This window comes from Scyliorhinus canicula, chromosome 4, assembly GCF_902713615.1.
Source record: "Scyliorhinus canicula chromosome 4, sScyCan1.1, whole genome shotgun sequence".
NCBI lineage: Eukaryota > Metazoa > Chordata > Chondrichthyes > Carcharhiniformes > Scyliorhinidae > Scyliorhinus > Scyliorhinus canicula.
In genome coordinates this window covers 65,361,822-65,373,996 of record NC_052149.1, presented here as the reverse complement: position 1 = coordinate 65,373,996, position 12,175 = coordinate 65,361,822, and the positions used below count along the sequence as shown (strand labels likewise).

Below are 12,175 nucleotides of genomic sequence, written 5' to 3'. Positions count from 1 at the left end.
AAACCTGTAGCGATCAGCTGTGCTTTCCTGTTCGGCTAGCAAGCCTGTCAAGCAGCTCTGGTATTTTAAACTACATCACAAACTGGTGACAAAATGTGGTTCACGCACATTCTTTTAGATTCCATTGATTCGACTTCTGCACCGGAATAATGAGATGTTCTTTGGAATCAAAAATACCGATTAACTATTTGAGACGGAGGCACATTGACAAACTGGATATACAATCTACCACCTGTTGTCAAAGATTTATTTTAATAAGAGTGAATTACAGAAATGTTTGTTAAAAATACTACTTTTATAAACACAGTTCTTGACAGTGGACTAGCATTTTGATGTGCAATTGAAATGATTGTGGATTAAAGCAATAACTATAAATTATAGAATTTTTAAAAATGAAAAATATCTTGTTACATACATTACAAATGATCTTTTAATAAAGTAGTCATTTGAAAACAGTGACTTGTGTCCATTCCCTTCTTTCCAAATTAAGCACCCCATTAATTCTGGGTTCTGTAAATAAAAAAATATTTTTCAGTATAAATTCATTATTTATCATTTCGGTGTAAAAATTTAAATATTAATAAAGGTACTTACCCAAATATTAAGTGACGTACGTGAACATAACCATCTAAAGAGACAAACAAAACAAAATAACCAATAGATAGTTTTATGGATGTGGCTTTGATTTTAGCTAACCAGTCATTTTTGAAAAACTGGCCGGAATTCTCCCCCTGGGAACACATCCCTGCCTGAGGTTTTCCCGGCGGCATGGGGTGGCTTCAATGGGAAATCCCATTGAGAAGTGGCAGGAAGACAGAATCTCAAAAAACATGCGGCTGGGGAACTGGAGAATCCAGCCCATTGTGTAAACATTTTTATCTCAGTCATTTTTCTTTGTGTAATAAAGTGGCAAGGAGCTGTTCAAAGTTTCATTAGTGTGCATTGAACAGAAGGCATACGGCGACTTGGCATTAATCCTAGGATTGTAGCTGAGAACTAGCAAAGCTGTTCACAGAAATAGGTGAAGTGTAAACCCAGTACCAGGGTTGCATAATTATTCAGAAACCTATTCAGAAAACTACTGAACCAAATGTTTGTCAGAACTATTTACTTCTGATAAAGTAACTTCACACAAAATTCTACCCATTATTTTTTTCAAATGTCAATTCAACTGATGGGGTTTCACTGGCTGTTTGAAAATTAATTGCTTTAGAAATTAAATCTAAAGGGCGGCACGGTAGGGCAGTGGTTGGCACTGCTGCCTCACGATGCTGAGGACACGGACAAGGGTTCGATCCCAGCCCCGTGTCACTGTCCGTGTGGAGGTTTCACATTCTCCCAGTTTCTGTGTGGGTCTCACCCCCACAACCCAAAGATGTGCAGGGTAGATGGATTGGCTATGCTAAATTGCCCCTTAATTGGAAAAAAAGAATTGGGTAGTTTAAAATTTTAAAAAATGAAATCTTTAAAGATCATTGTTACTGGCTTTATCCATCCTCCTAATATTCCTTGTAACGAGGACAAAATAATTTCAATTTAGTATTGTCAACTCAGTTGACCAAGGAGAAAATGAGTGACTGGAAACCATACTGTGTTGAATACAGAAATAGCTACCCATCAGAAGTAGCAAGGTGCTTTCTCAACACCAGCCAATCACCTGTTATTCATGTATAAGAAAAGACCAGGGGTGGGATTCTCCGTCAGCAGGACCCAGCCTTCAACGATAGGGCACTCACACCCGTGGATTTTCTAACAACGTGGGGGTGGCCACGATGGGAAACCCCATTGGCCGGCTGCCGGAAAGGAGGTTGCGCTGCCGGCGGGGGCACGTTGGGCCAGAAAACAGGGGCCAAATTCTCTGCAGACCGTCGTAACGCCGATTTCCGGCGAACAAAATTGGTGTAGATGACTCCGGCGTGGGGGCCTTCTTTTAGGCGGCTATTCTCCGTTCCCGGAGGGGCCAGCAGCGGACTGACGTGATACGCGATACTGACCCGGCGTTTGGGGGGGGATGGGGGGGGGAGGAAGAGGAGGAGAGAGACAGACCAGCATTTTGGGGGGGGGGGGGGGAGGAGGAGAGAGACAGACCGGCATTTTGGGGGGGGGGGGGGGGGGGAAGAGAGAGGAGAGAGACAGACCGGCATTGGAGGGGGGGGGGGGGGGGAGGAGGAGGAGGAGAGAGACAGACCAGCATTTTGGGGGGGGGGGGGGGAGGAGAGAGACAGACCGGCATTTTGGGGGAGGAGGAGGAGAGAGACAGACCGGCATTTTGGGGGGGGGGGGGGGGGGGGAAAGAGAGAGAGAGACAGACCGGCATTGGGGGGGGAGGAGGAGGAGGAGAGAGACAGACCGGCATTTTGGGGGGGGGGGGGAAAGAGAGAGAGAGACAGACCGGCATTGGGGGGGGAGGAGGAGGAGGAGAGAGACAGACCGGCATTTTGGGGGGGGGGGGAGGAGGAGAGAGACTGACCCGGCGTTTGGGGGGGGGGGGGGGGGAGGAGAGAGACAGACCGGCATTTGGGGGGGGGGGGGGGAGGAGAGAGACTGACCCGGCGTTTGGGGGGGGGGGGGGGGGGGGAGGAGAGAGACAGACCGGCATTTGGGGGGGGGGGGGGAGGAGAGAGACAGACCCAGCATTTGGGGGGGGGAGAGAGAGAGAGACAGACCGGCATTGGGGGGGGGGGGGGGAGGAGGAGGAGAGAGACAGACCGGCATTTGGGGGGGGGAGGAGGAGAGAGACAGACCCGGCGTTGGGGGGTCTGCGGCGTTGAGTTGAGAGGAGAGGGGGGGGGGGTTTGCGGCGTTGAGTTGAGAGGAGAGGGGGGGGGGTTTGCGGCGTTGAGTTGAGAGGGGGGGGGGTTTGCGGCGTTGAGTTGAGAGGGGGGGTTTGCGGCGTTGAGTTGAGAGGGGGGGTTGCGGCGTTGAGTTGAGAGAGGGGGGCTGCGTTGGAGGGGGTGCGGCGTTGGAGGGGGGTAGGGGAGGTGAAGGGGGTAGGGGTGGTGAAGGGGGTAGGGGTGGTGAGGGGGGGGTTGGGGTAGGGGCAGCGGCGTGCAGAGGAGGGGGGCGACGGATGCCCGGGGCCAACGCACCGTCGCCCCCCCTCTGCACGCAGCTGCCCCTACCCCAACCCCCTCCCCTCACCACCCCTACCCCCTTCACCACCCCTACCCCCCTCCAGCGCCGCACCCCCCCACTAACGCCGCACCCCCCCCCCCCACTAACGGAGGAAGGAAGGGGGGGGAGGATATAGGAAGGGGGGAGGAGGAAGGAGGGGGGAGGAGGAAGGAAGGGGGGGAGGAGGAGAGAGAGGGGGGGTGTGGGTACCGGCCTTCAGAGGGAGGGGGGGGGTGTGGGTACCGGCCTTCAGAGGGAGGGGGATGGGGTGTGGGTACCGGCGTTGAAGGGGGGGGGAGACCCGGCGTTGAGAGGGGGGGGGTTTGCTGCGATGAGGGGGGGTTGCGGCGTTGCGAGAGATGGGGGGCGGCGTTGGAGGGGGGTGGGGGCGGCGTTGGAGGTGGGTGGGGGCGGCGTTGGAGGGGGTAGCGGTGGTGGGGAGGGGGGTAGCGGTGGTGGGGAGGGGGGTAGGGGTGGTGGGGAGGGGGGTAGGGGTGGTGGGAGGGGGGTAGGGGTGGTGGGGAGGGGGGTAGGGGTGGTGAGGGGGGGTGGTTGTGGTAGGGGGCAGCGGCGTACAGACGGATGACCGGGGCCGGCGTACAGACGGATGACCGGGGCCAACGCACCGTCGCCCCCCCTCTGCACGCCGCTGCACCCAAACCCCCCCCATGCCGCAGCCCCCCCCCCCCCCGATTGCCGCCAACCCCCCGATTTGCCGCAACCCCCCCCCGATGGCCGCAACCCCCCCATGCACGCAACCCCCCCCCCCGATTTTGCCGCAACCACCCCCCGATTGCCGCAACCCCCCACCGATGCCGCAAACCCCCAACCCCGATGCCGCAAACCCCCCCCCCCCCCCCCCCCCCCCCCCCCCCCACACTGAATGGCGTCAACCATCATCAATGGTTGACGCCGTTTTAAAGCTACTGTGATTTTCGCCGACGTGGCCAGGACTTCGGCCCATCCGGGCCGGAGATTTGTGGAAACAAAAATATAATGAAATCCCGCCGGCGCCAGCTGTTTTCAGAGGCTGCCGGCGGGATTTGCACAGCGCTGGTTTTTGGCCGGTCAGAGAATTAAAAACCCTACGGGAGCGGGATTAACGCCGCTGCCGGCCGATTCTCCGACCCTGCGTGTGGTCGGAGAATTTCGCCCCTGGTCTGGCAGGACGGAGAATCATGCCCGAGATATTTAAGGTTGGTGGGGAGAGAATACAGAGATGAGAAATGATCAAAACTGAGTCTGAGTTTAAGCTTACTCAATGTCTGCACATTTTCCAGAACAGAGTGCTTCAGCGCTGAGGAATGCAAGACTACTAAATCGAGGGCTACCAACATCTTTTTGTGGCAGTAATCTTAGTGCCACTCAAACTCAGATTAACTAACTCAGAACTGACCACGCATCAACTGTGACCTTCATCATCTGTGCAGCGTAGTAAAATACACAACCATCAAGGCGCTGTCTTTATTAAGCATTGCACAAATTTTTGATTATTTTCACAATTTCTATCCAAAGAATTCAATGCATTCTGAGGTGGGGAAAATAAGCAATATTTTCATTGCAATTAGAATCTAATGTGACCATCTGTAACAAGTGCGACTTACATTTGCCTTCAGCATTCCGACAGATTATTTGGTTTCCTTCTGCGACATCGATTACATCCAGCTTCTCTCCAGATTTTATGGGTAAATATAAAGGTCCTTTTTTCTCTTGCACAGCATTCTGCTCCACAACTGCAACATTCTCCACAACTATCTCTTTAGTATACTAGAAAAATATACAAAAAAGGTTGAAATGGAATTAATTTATATGCTACAAGTTACATACAAATGAAGAATCTCAGATGGAAAGAGATACCTGAATTGTCCTTCACTACAATTTTCTGAATGTTCATTCCACATCACAAATCATTTGCAAAAATTCAGTCCTAAACTGTATCACTTTGAATCATGCTCCTCAATCATGTTGATCACTATGATCGACTCCATGATCACTACTCAGTAGTCAGACTGTTTTCCAACATCCTGGATAAGCCAGAACCTTCCTCAGTTCAACATAGACCATTAAGTTTCTACCCAACTCCCTGAGCCCTAGGGACTGATTCCATAAATATTCCTTCCAGCTCGTTCAGCAAGAGCCCAAGATGCTTTAGTATCTTGTGTGAATGTCACATAAAATTAAACTCCTCGTGTATTTCCACCTGTCCGTCACCCGCTCCTCTGCCCTCATCTCAATTCTACTTCCGCTGAAACCTTTATCCACACCTGTCATCTCCTGGCACAATTCTATGCAACCACATAATGTCACGCTTCATAAACATCAGTTTTTCCAAAACTCTAATGCTTATATCCCATTACTTCACTTAAATAGCATCCTTATCCTTTTCAAAAGCTGAATTTAAAAGTCTGTAAGTTTCAACCCCTCCCTATCCCCATCTTCTCCAGCCCAAAATGCCAAAACATTTCCATTCTGGTGTCTGCCTCATTTGAACTTATCCAACCACTCAGCCTTCAGCTGATGTGATCACTATTTTATCGTTTCACTCTCGAGTGCACATAAGTAAAAGCGAACTTCAGTCCCCATGCTGAGGTCTGCAACCTTCGGTATATCCCTGTCTGCAAGCCCCCTTTTTCCTCTCACTCCCTCCTCATCTGTTATGGAAGTCTAAGACAGAGAATAAATAAAGTGCAACAAGATCCAAACACAGCCACCTTCACCAGCAGCCATGCTCCCACTTGCAGGCCTTTTTATCCGCCCTTACACCGTCTCCACATACCTAACGTGACTCACTCCCAACATTGTTTCTGTGCGCCTAACAAAGGGGACAAAGTAACATCTTTAACAAGATCCTTTGCTCATTAATTGGATTTTAAAAAATGATAGGTGGGCTTATGATTTCAGTTCTTGCATGTCTTCGGAGACTGGCATGATGAAGTTGGGTTGCCAACAATTTTACACAAGCGCCGAGGGTGGCAAAGCCTGATTTGTGGCTGCAAAATCCAGCCCATAATCTTTAAACTGAAACAGAGACTTACTGCTGACCGTAATTTATCCACCATGTATTTTCACAGAAAATCTTATTGACATTTTGTGCAGAATGCATAATTTAATTTGGAATCATAATTTAACTCACATTAAATTTTTCTCTAAATTCTTGCTCTTTTAACAGTTTCTTTTTATCCATTTTTGCCTCCTTCTCTTCATTTAAATCTTTCCTCTTGCCTTTGAAAATTCCTTTCACCTTCTCTCTAGTGAAAAGAAACAGATATTTTGCAATTCCAAATTTAGTCATCAATACAAATTTTTATGCTTAAAGAAATTGAATATTTTTCTGCTTTTTAACAGAATTGAACATCTAAAGCCAAATATAACATCGGCGGCAGGGGTGTTTAGGATTAACCTAAAGATATAGGCCGGATTGGGATTGTCTTTTCCCGCCAGCCGCACACCCCGCCCATGGGTTTCCCAGGATGTGGGGTGGTTCCAATGGGAATGCCCACCGACAATAATAATAATCTTTATTATTGTCACAAGTAGGCTTACATTAACACTGCAATTAAGTTACTGTGAAAAGCCCCTAGTCGCCACATTCCAGCACCTGTTTGGGTACACAGAGGGAGAATTCAGAATGTCCAATTCACCTAACAAGCACGTCTTTCGGGACTTGTGGGAGGAAACCGAAGCACCCAGAGGAAACCCATGCAGACACAGGGAGAATGTGAAGACTCTGCATAGTGCCCAAGCGGGAATGAACCTGGGACCATGGCTCTGTGAACCAACAGTGCTAACCACTGTGTCATTGTGTGGTGGGAGTAGATAATTCTACTGAATTGGTGCAAGGAATTGGTTAAGTTTAGTCTGGGCAGTACACTTTACAACTGGTATGAGAAGTGTGTAAAAAGTATTGTAAAGATTCACTAGGAATGGGACATGATGAAGAAAGACGCAACATTTGGCGAGTCCACTACTGCAGGGGATTCGCCAATATTAAGGGCATTTAAATGGTCATTGGATAATCATATGGATGATAATGGAATAGTGTAGATGGGCTTTAGATTGATTTCACAGGTTGGCGCAACATCGAGGGCCAAAGGACCTGTACTATGCTGTCATGTTCTATTGCTCCCTTAAATCGCTCAAATAACCACACAACCAGTTAGTTAGTTCAAAAGATGGTTTATTTACATACACAGGAGTTATCTCGACATGCAAACACAATAGCTACTACGAGTTAAACTAGACCTATCAGCTACAGTAACCTATACCTAACGTCAGGGCGACTGGTACTGTGCAAATGGATAAGGCCTTTTTCTGGATTTCACTTGGCTGGTTCGAAGACAGTGGCTGCGCTCATCCGTCAGGTAGTGATCATTGGTCTTGAACTTAGCTGGCCGTTCCTGCTGCAATTGGGTTGGCACAGGCCAGATCCAAAAGAGACAGAACACATGGCTACACTCTCTTTTAAATCTCTGGGATTTTGCGTTCTTTGGGGTGGTCCTTAACCTTGGTCCCAATAGTTCGACAGGGCTCTGATCACTCTCTTCGATTTCGGCCAATAAAGGGGCGGGTGCCTTGGTAACTGGGGGGCTCATTAATAGCCATTGACCTTGGCAGTTGCGCTTTCTGAGTAAGGGGAGTGGCGCCGATCAGTCTGCGGCTGTACCGGTTGCGTGATTGGAGTTCTATTGTCCTGGAAAAATAGGCCATTAAAATGCAAATGAGCGGGGGTTTCGATCAGGTCTGGTTACCTGTGTTTCAGATACACATAGGCTCTGTATCTGTCCAAGCCCTGGGTTGGCCAAAATTCCAATAGTCCTTTGCAGGTGGCCATCTTAGATGGCTACATTTTCACTGGAAAAAACAATTTTAAACGAGGATCCAAAGGATATTTGCAAAATTATGAACAGCTTTGAGAATAAACTGCGAATTACTAATTGAAAATTGGGAATAAGGAGACATGAACTGATGATTACGGCTTGGTGAACAAAAAGGGGACATCAGAAAATAGTTTTTCATGAAGGGTTATTAGCTGTTAGAATGTTTTACTTCAAGACAGATGTAAGAGAAGTACTTTTGCGGGCTTGCATATCATAAGAAGGCTTTCTGTATGAACTTGAGATCATCAACAATTAGGCAGCTAAAAATTAAAACCTTTTAAAACCTACTTCTTTGACCAAGCTTTTGGTCATCTGACCCAAATGTAGCTTGATATATTTGTCTTATAATGAGCTATAACTTCCACATAGCAGCGTAAATACATGTCCTGCTGGAATTACAAGAGTTTAAATTGCACGGGCCTGCTCTGGAAACCTTTATTCAAACCCATGGAGCTGTTTGGAACGTGTAGCGATGACCACAGTGCGATGCAATTTCACCAAGTTCAGAGAGGCCATGGTCCCTATTTGTTACTGCACTGGCTGCTGGAACAACAGGTAAATTTTTCTTTTCAGATTATAATCCAAGCCCTCTTAAATGCTCTAATTGAACTGACATCTCACACGCTTGGGCAGATCCTAATTACCTTATTCACCATGCGTTAAAGCTTTTCCTCAAGTCGCTATTGCTGTTTTGCCAATCACCTTAAATCTGTGCCCTCTGGTTCTTGATCCTTCCACCAATGGGACGTTTCTTCTTATTTACTCCGACCAGGCCCCTCATGATTTTGAATACCTATATTAAATCTCTTCTCAATATTGTATTCTCCAAGAAAAGCAGTTGCTTCCCTCATTTGCTTTTTCAATCCCTTCAGAATTTCTATATTCAGCTTGGTCCTTGGTTGAATTATCCAGCTTACATCTGTCATAAGAACATGTCTTCTTTACCTAAACCCTGTTAAAGTCAGGGCGAGAGATGAAAAGATGAGTTTTTCTATTTCTCTTCATCTCCTGGGTGTCCACAAGGTGCGTGTTTAGAGGGAGTGTTTTACCTTTTTAAGTGTTGTGACTTTTAGTAATAGACATGAAGCAGGCTTTTGGATAAGTTTAGAAACAAAAGAAAATATGACGTCTGTTCAGAATACTTCAAAATGCAGATGCAAAATAAAACACTCACTCTCTCATGTATATCGATAAAAGCCGACAAATAAAGATGAATTCTAGAGAACAAAGCATGCAGCTAGAGTACTGACAGAATACTAACAGAATACAAGAGGCAAATCATGCTCCAATAGTGTCTTTTAAGGTGTATGTTGTGCAGGCTTAGATGAGTTCTCTCTCGTGGTTCTTTGGATATGAATGGAATTTGGAAGTTTCTGGATTTCCGGATGACGTTACAGCCCAGTTTCTGTAAAGGTGAATTTTTGCAGATGTAAATGAATTAATTTTCCTTGCACGAACTGAGAAATGGACCCTCACGTCCTAAAGGTTTCCAGACTGACCTGGTTTCTTTCTGGTATTTGGGAGTAAGTAAGATTGGTTATCTGAAGATAGTTTCACTCATGTGACTCCCATGATTAATACCTCCATTGTCCACATAATTGATTTGAAGTTAGAAACCATGGCCACACAATGGGGTTTTAACGGTGGCTGTTCATACCTGCTTATGATGAACTGATCTCTGAACAACTCTCTTTGTTAAGCTTCAAACATGGGAGGAAAATTCTGGGCTTGAGTTTTAAAGACCCAGTCAATAAGATGTTTTTATTCACAAGTGATTTGGGATTGTGAATGTCTTCAAGGGAGCGCATTTAATCCATGGCCATTTACATTTTAAGAACTTTCCAGCAGCATCCATAGATATGAATTAATCCTTTGACTGTTTGGATGACCTTTAACAGCCATCTTGGGGAGCATTTTGACCACTTGTTAAAGTTAATATCAAAAACATTCACATTGACTGAATTCCGAATCTTGGAAGTTAGCAATATTATATCCTTACTGGACATGACAATCCCCATATCTTTTGTCATCCAGGGAAGCTCTGGATTTGTTAGCCCTATCTTTCCCATTTGTTGAAATTCACCTTCACTGTGCCTGAACTATCTTTTATTTAAAGGCAGCTCATTCTTCAGTTACTATTTTGCCTGTCAACCGTTGATTCCAATTTATCTGGGGGTGATCCATTCTCACCACATTGAAGTTGGCTTTCCCCTGGTTAATTATCTTACCCTGGATTTTTCCTTGTCCTTTTCCATAGACAACCTAAATCTTGAAATACAATGATCACTGTGCTCTAAATGTTCCCCAAGTGACACTTGATTCACCTCATACCCAGGACCATGTTAAGCTGTGCCTCCTTTCCCATTGAATTGGAAACATATTGCCGTAGAAAAAAATCCTCAACAACTTGTGGGAAATGTGACCTTTCTCTGCCCTTTACACCATTACCACTATCCCAGTCTACATTTGGATAATTAAATTTCCTTATTATAAATACTGTATAATTCTTGCACCTCTCTGTAATTTCCTTACAAATGTTTTCTTCAATTTCTTTCCCACAGTTGGTTAACACGGCGCAGGGCAACAGCACCTGTTTTTATTTCTTAGCTCCAGCCAAATAGATTGTGGCCTTGACCTCTCCGGGAAACTCTCTCTCTCCAGCACTGCTGTGTTCTCCTTAATCAATATTGTCACCCCTCCTTTTCTGAACACCTTGTATCCAGGAATATTTAATACTCAGTCCTGTCCTACTTTAAACCAGGTTTCTGTAATAGCTACATGTCATGTGAGAGTACCTTTATGAAATGGGTGTTTATCAGTGATGTCAGAGTGTGGGTGGAGCTGGGCGGTCTGTCAGCTTTTTACTTTTGTTTTAGGCTGTTTGCTGCAGGGTGTGTTTTAGTTTCGTTTTCAGAGCTGGATAGCTGCAGTCACAGCCAGAAGGTGTATTAGAGTCTCTCTCTGTAATCTAACGAATGTAAATCGATCCTTTGGTGATTTAAAACTAATAACTGCTCTCAGTAGTGACTTTAACCTGATGTGCTTGTGTTAAAAGTTCTTTTTTTTAAACCACTTGACAGCTTAAGGGTGACTTAGTGTTGTATTCTTTGGGGGTTGTATTTGAATTAATGGTTGCTAGATGTTCACTGCATGTTTTAAAAAGGTTAACTTGAGTTCATATAATAAACATTGTTTTGCTTGAAAAAATACTTTTCCATTTCTGCTGTGCCACACCTGGAGAGTGGGCCCTGTGCTCCCCATACCACAATCTAGTAAAAGTTGTGGGTCAGGTGAACTCCATGATACACTTTGGAATTCTCTAAACCCTGGCCCATAACAAATTGGGGGCTCGAGGGTGATAAAAGTCTATCTTTTGGATTGGCTTAGTGAACCTAAAGACAGTGAGGAGTGAGCATATTGTGGTTGCTTTTCAGGTGTGGTATTCTAGTTTAAGTAGGGAGTGTGTTGTGGACAATGGCTCTTTCTGAGGCTCTGAAGTTTTTCGGGGTGGAGACGGTCACACACAATACCTTACAGACAGAGACTAAAAGTAGACTGTTAGATTTGGCAAAAATATTGCAGTTAACGTTACCTGACAAAATGCGAAAAGGTGAGGTAACTACACGGTGGCTAAGCATTTAAAGTTTCCTGAGATACAGTTTGACTCATTGAAAATGACAAAAATTCAGTTACAAATTAAATAAATGCAACATGAGAAATAATTAATGCAGCTTGGATACGAAAGAGAGGAAAAAGATAGAGCAGAAAAAGAAAGAGAAAGAGAGAGAGGAAAAAGAAAATGAGAGAGAAGATAGGAGAAAAGAAAGAATAGCCCTAGCAGAACAAAAAGAAGGAGAAAGGGAGATATAGATCAGGGGAAAAGATAAAGAGAGCGAGTTTGAACTTCAGAAAACGGCCATGAAACATGACAGTCAGTTAAAATTGGCAGACGTAAAGGAAAATATACAGTTGGATGATACTGAGGATAGTGAGAAAGAGCATCAAAGTCAAAGGCTTGATGGGGATCTATTTAATATGTCCAAGCATTGCCAAGGTTTGAAGAGGAGGAGGTAGAAGCATTTTTCATTTCATTTGAGAAGGTAGCTAAACAAATGAAATGGCTACAGGACATGTGGGTATTACTGATTTAAACAAAGCTGGTGGGTAGAGCTAGTGAAGTATTT

At 45.7% G+C, this 12,175-nt stretch overlaps 1 protein-coding gene across 3 annotated transcripts in view; it reads right to left on the bottom strand.

Annotated features, from left to right (window-relative positions):
* Positions 1 to 233: 233 nt before the first annotated feature.
* LOC119964630 (FYN-binding protein 1) overlaps positions 234 to 12,175 on the bottom strand; it is a 196,339-nt gene continuing 184,397 nt past the window's right edge. For all 3 annotated transcript variants that reach the window (XM_038794366.1, XM_038794368.1, XM_038794369.1), the window contains exons 20-23: positions 6,248 to 6,362; positions 4,719 to 4,881; positions 595 to 628; positions 234 to 510 (exon numbers count right to left, since the gene is read on the bottom strand). In XM_038794366.1, the coding sequence (XP_038650294.1) occupies positions 498 to 510; positions 595 to 628; positions 4,719 to 4,881; positions 6,248 to 6,362 (325 nt within the window). In that variant the 3' untranslated portion in view covers positions 234 to 497. The remainder of the gene's footprint in view (positions 511 to 594; positions 629 to 4,718; positions 4,882 to 6,247; positions 6,363 to 12,175) is intronic.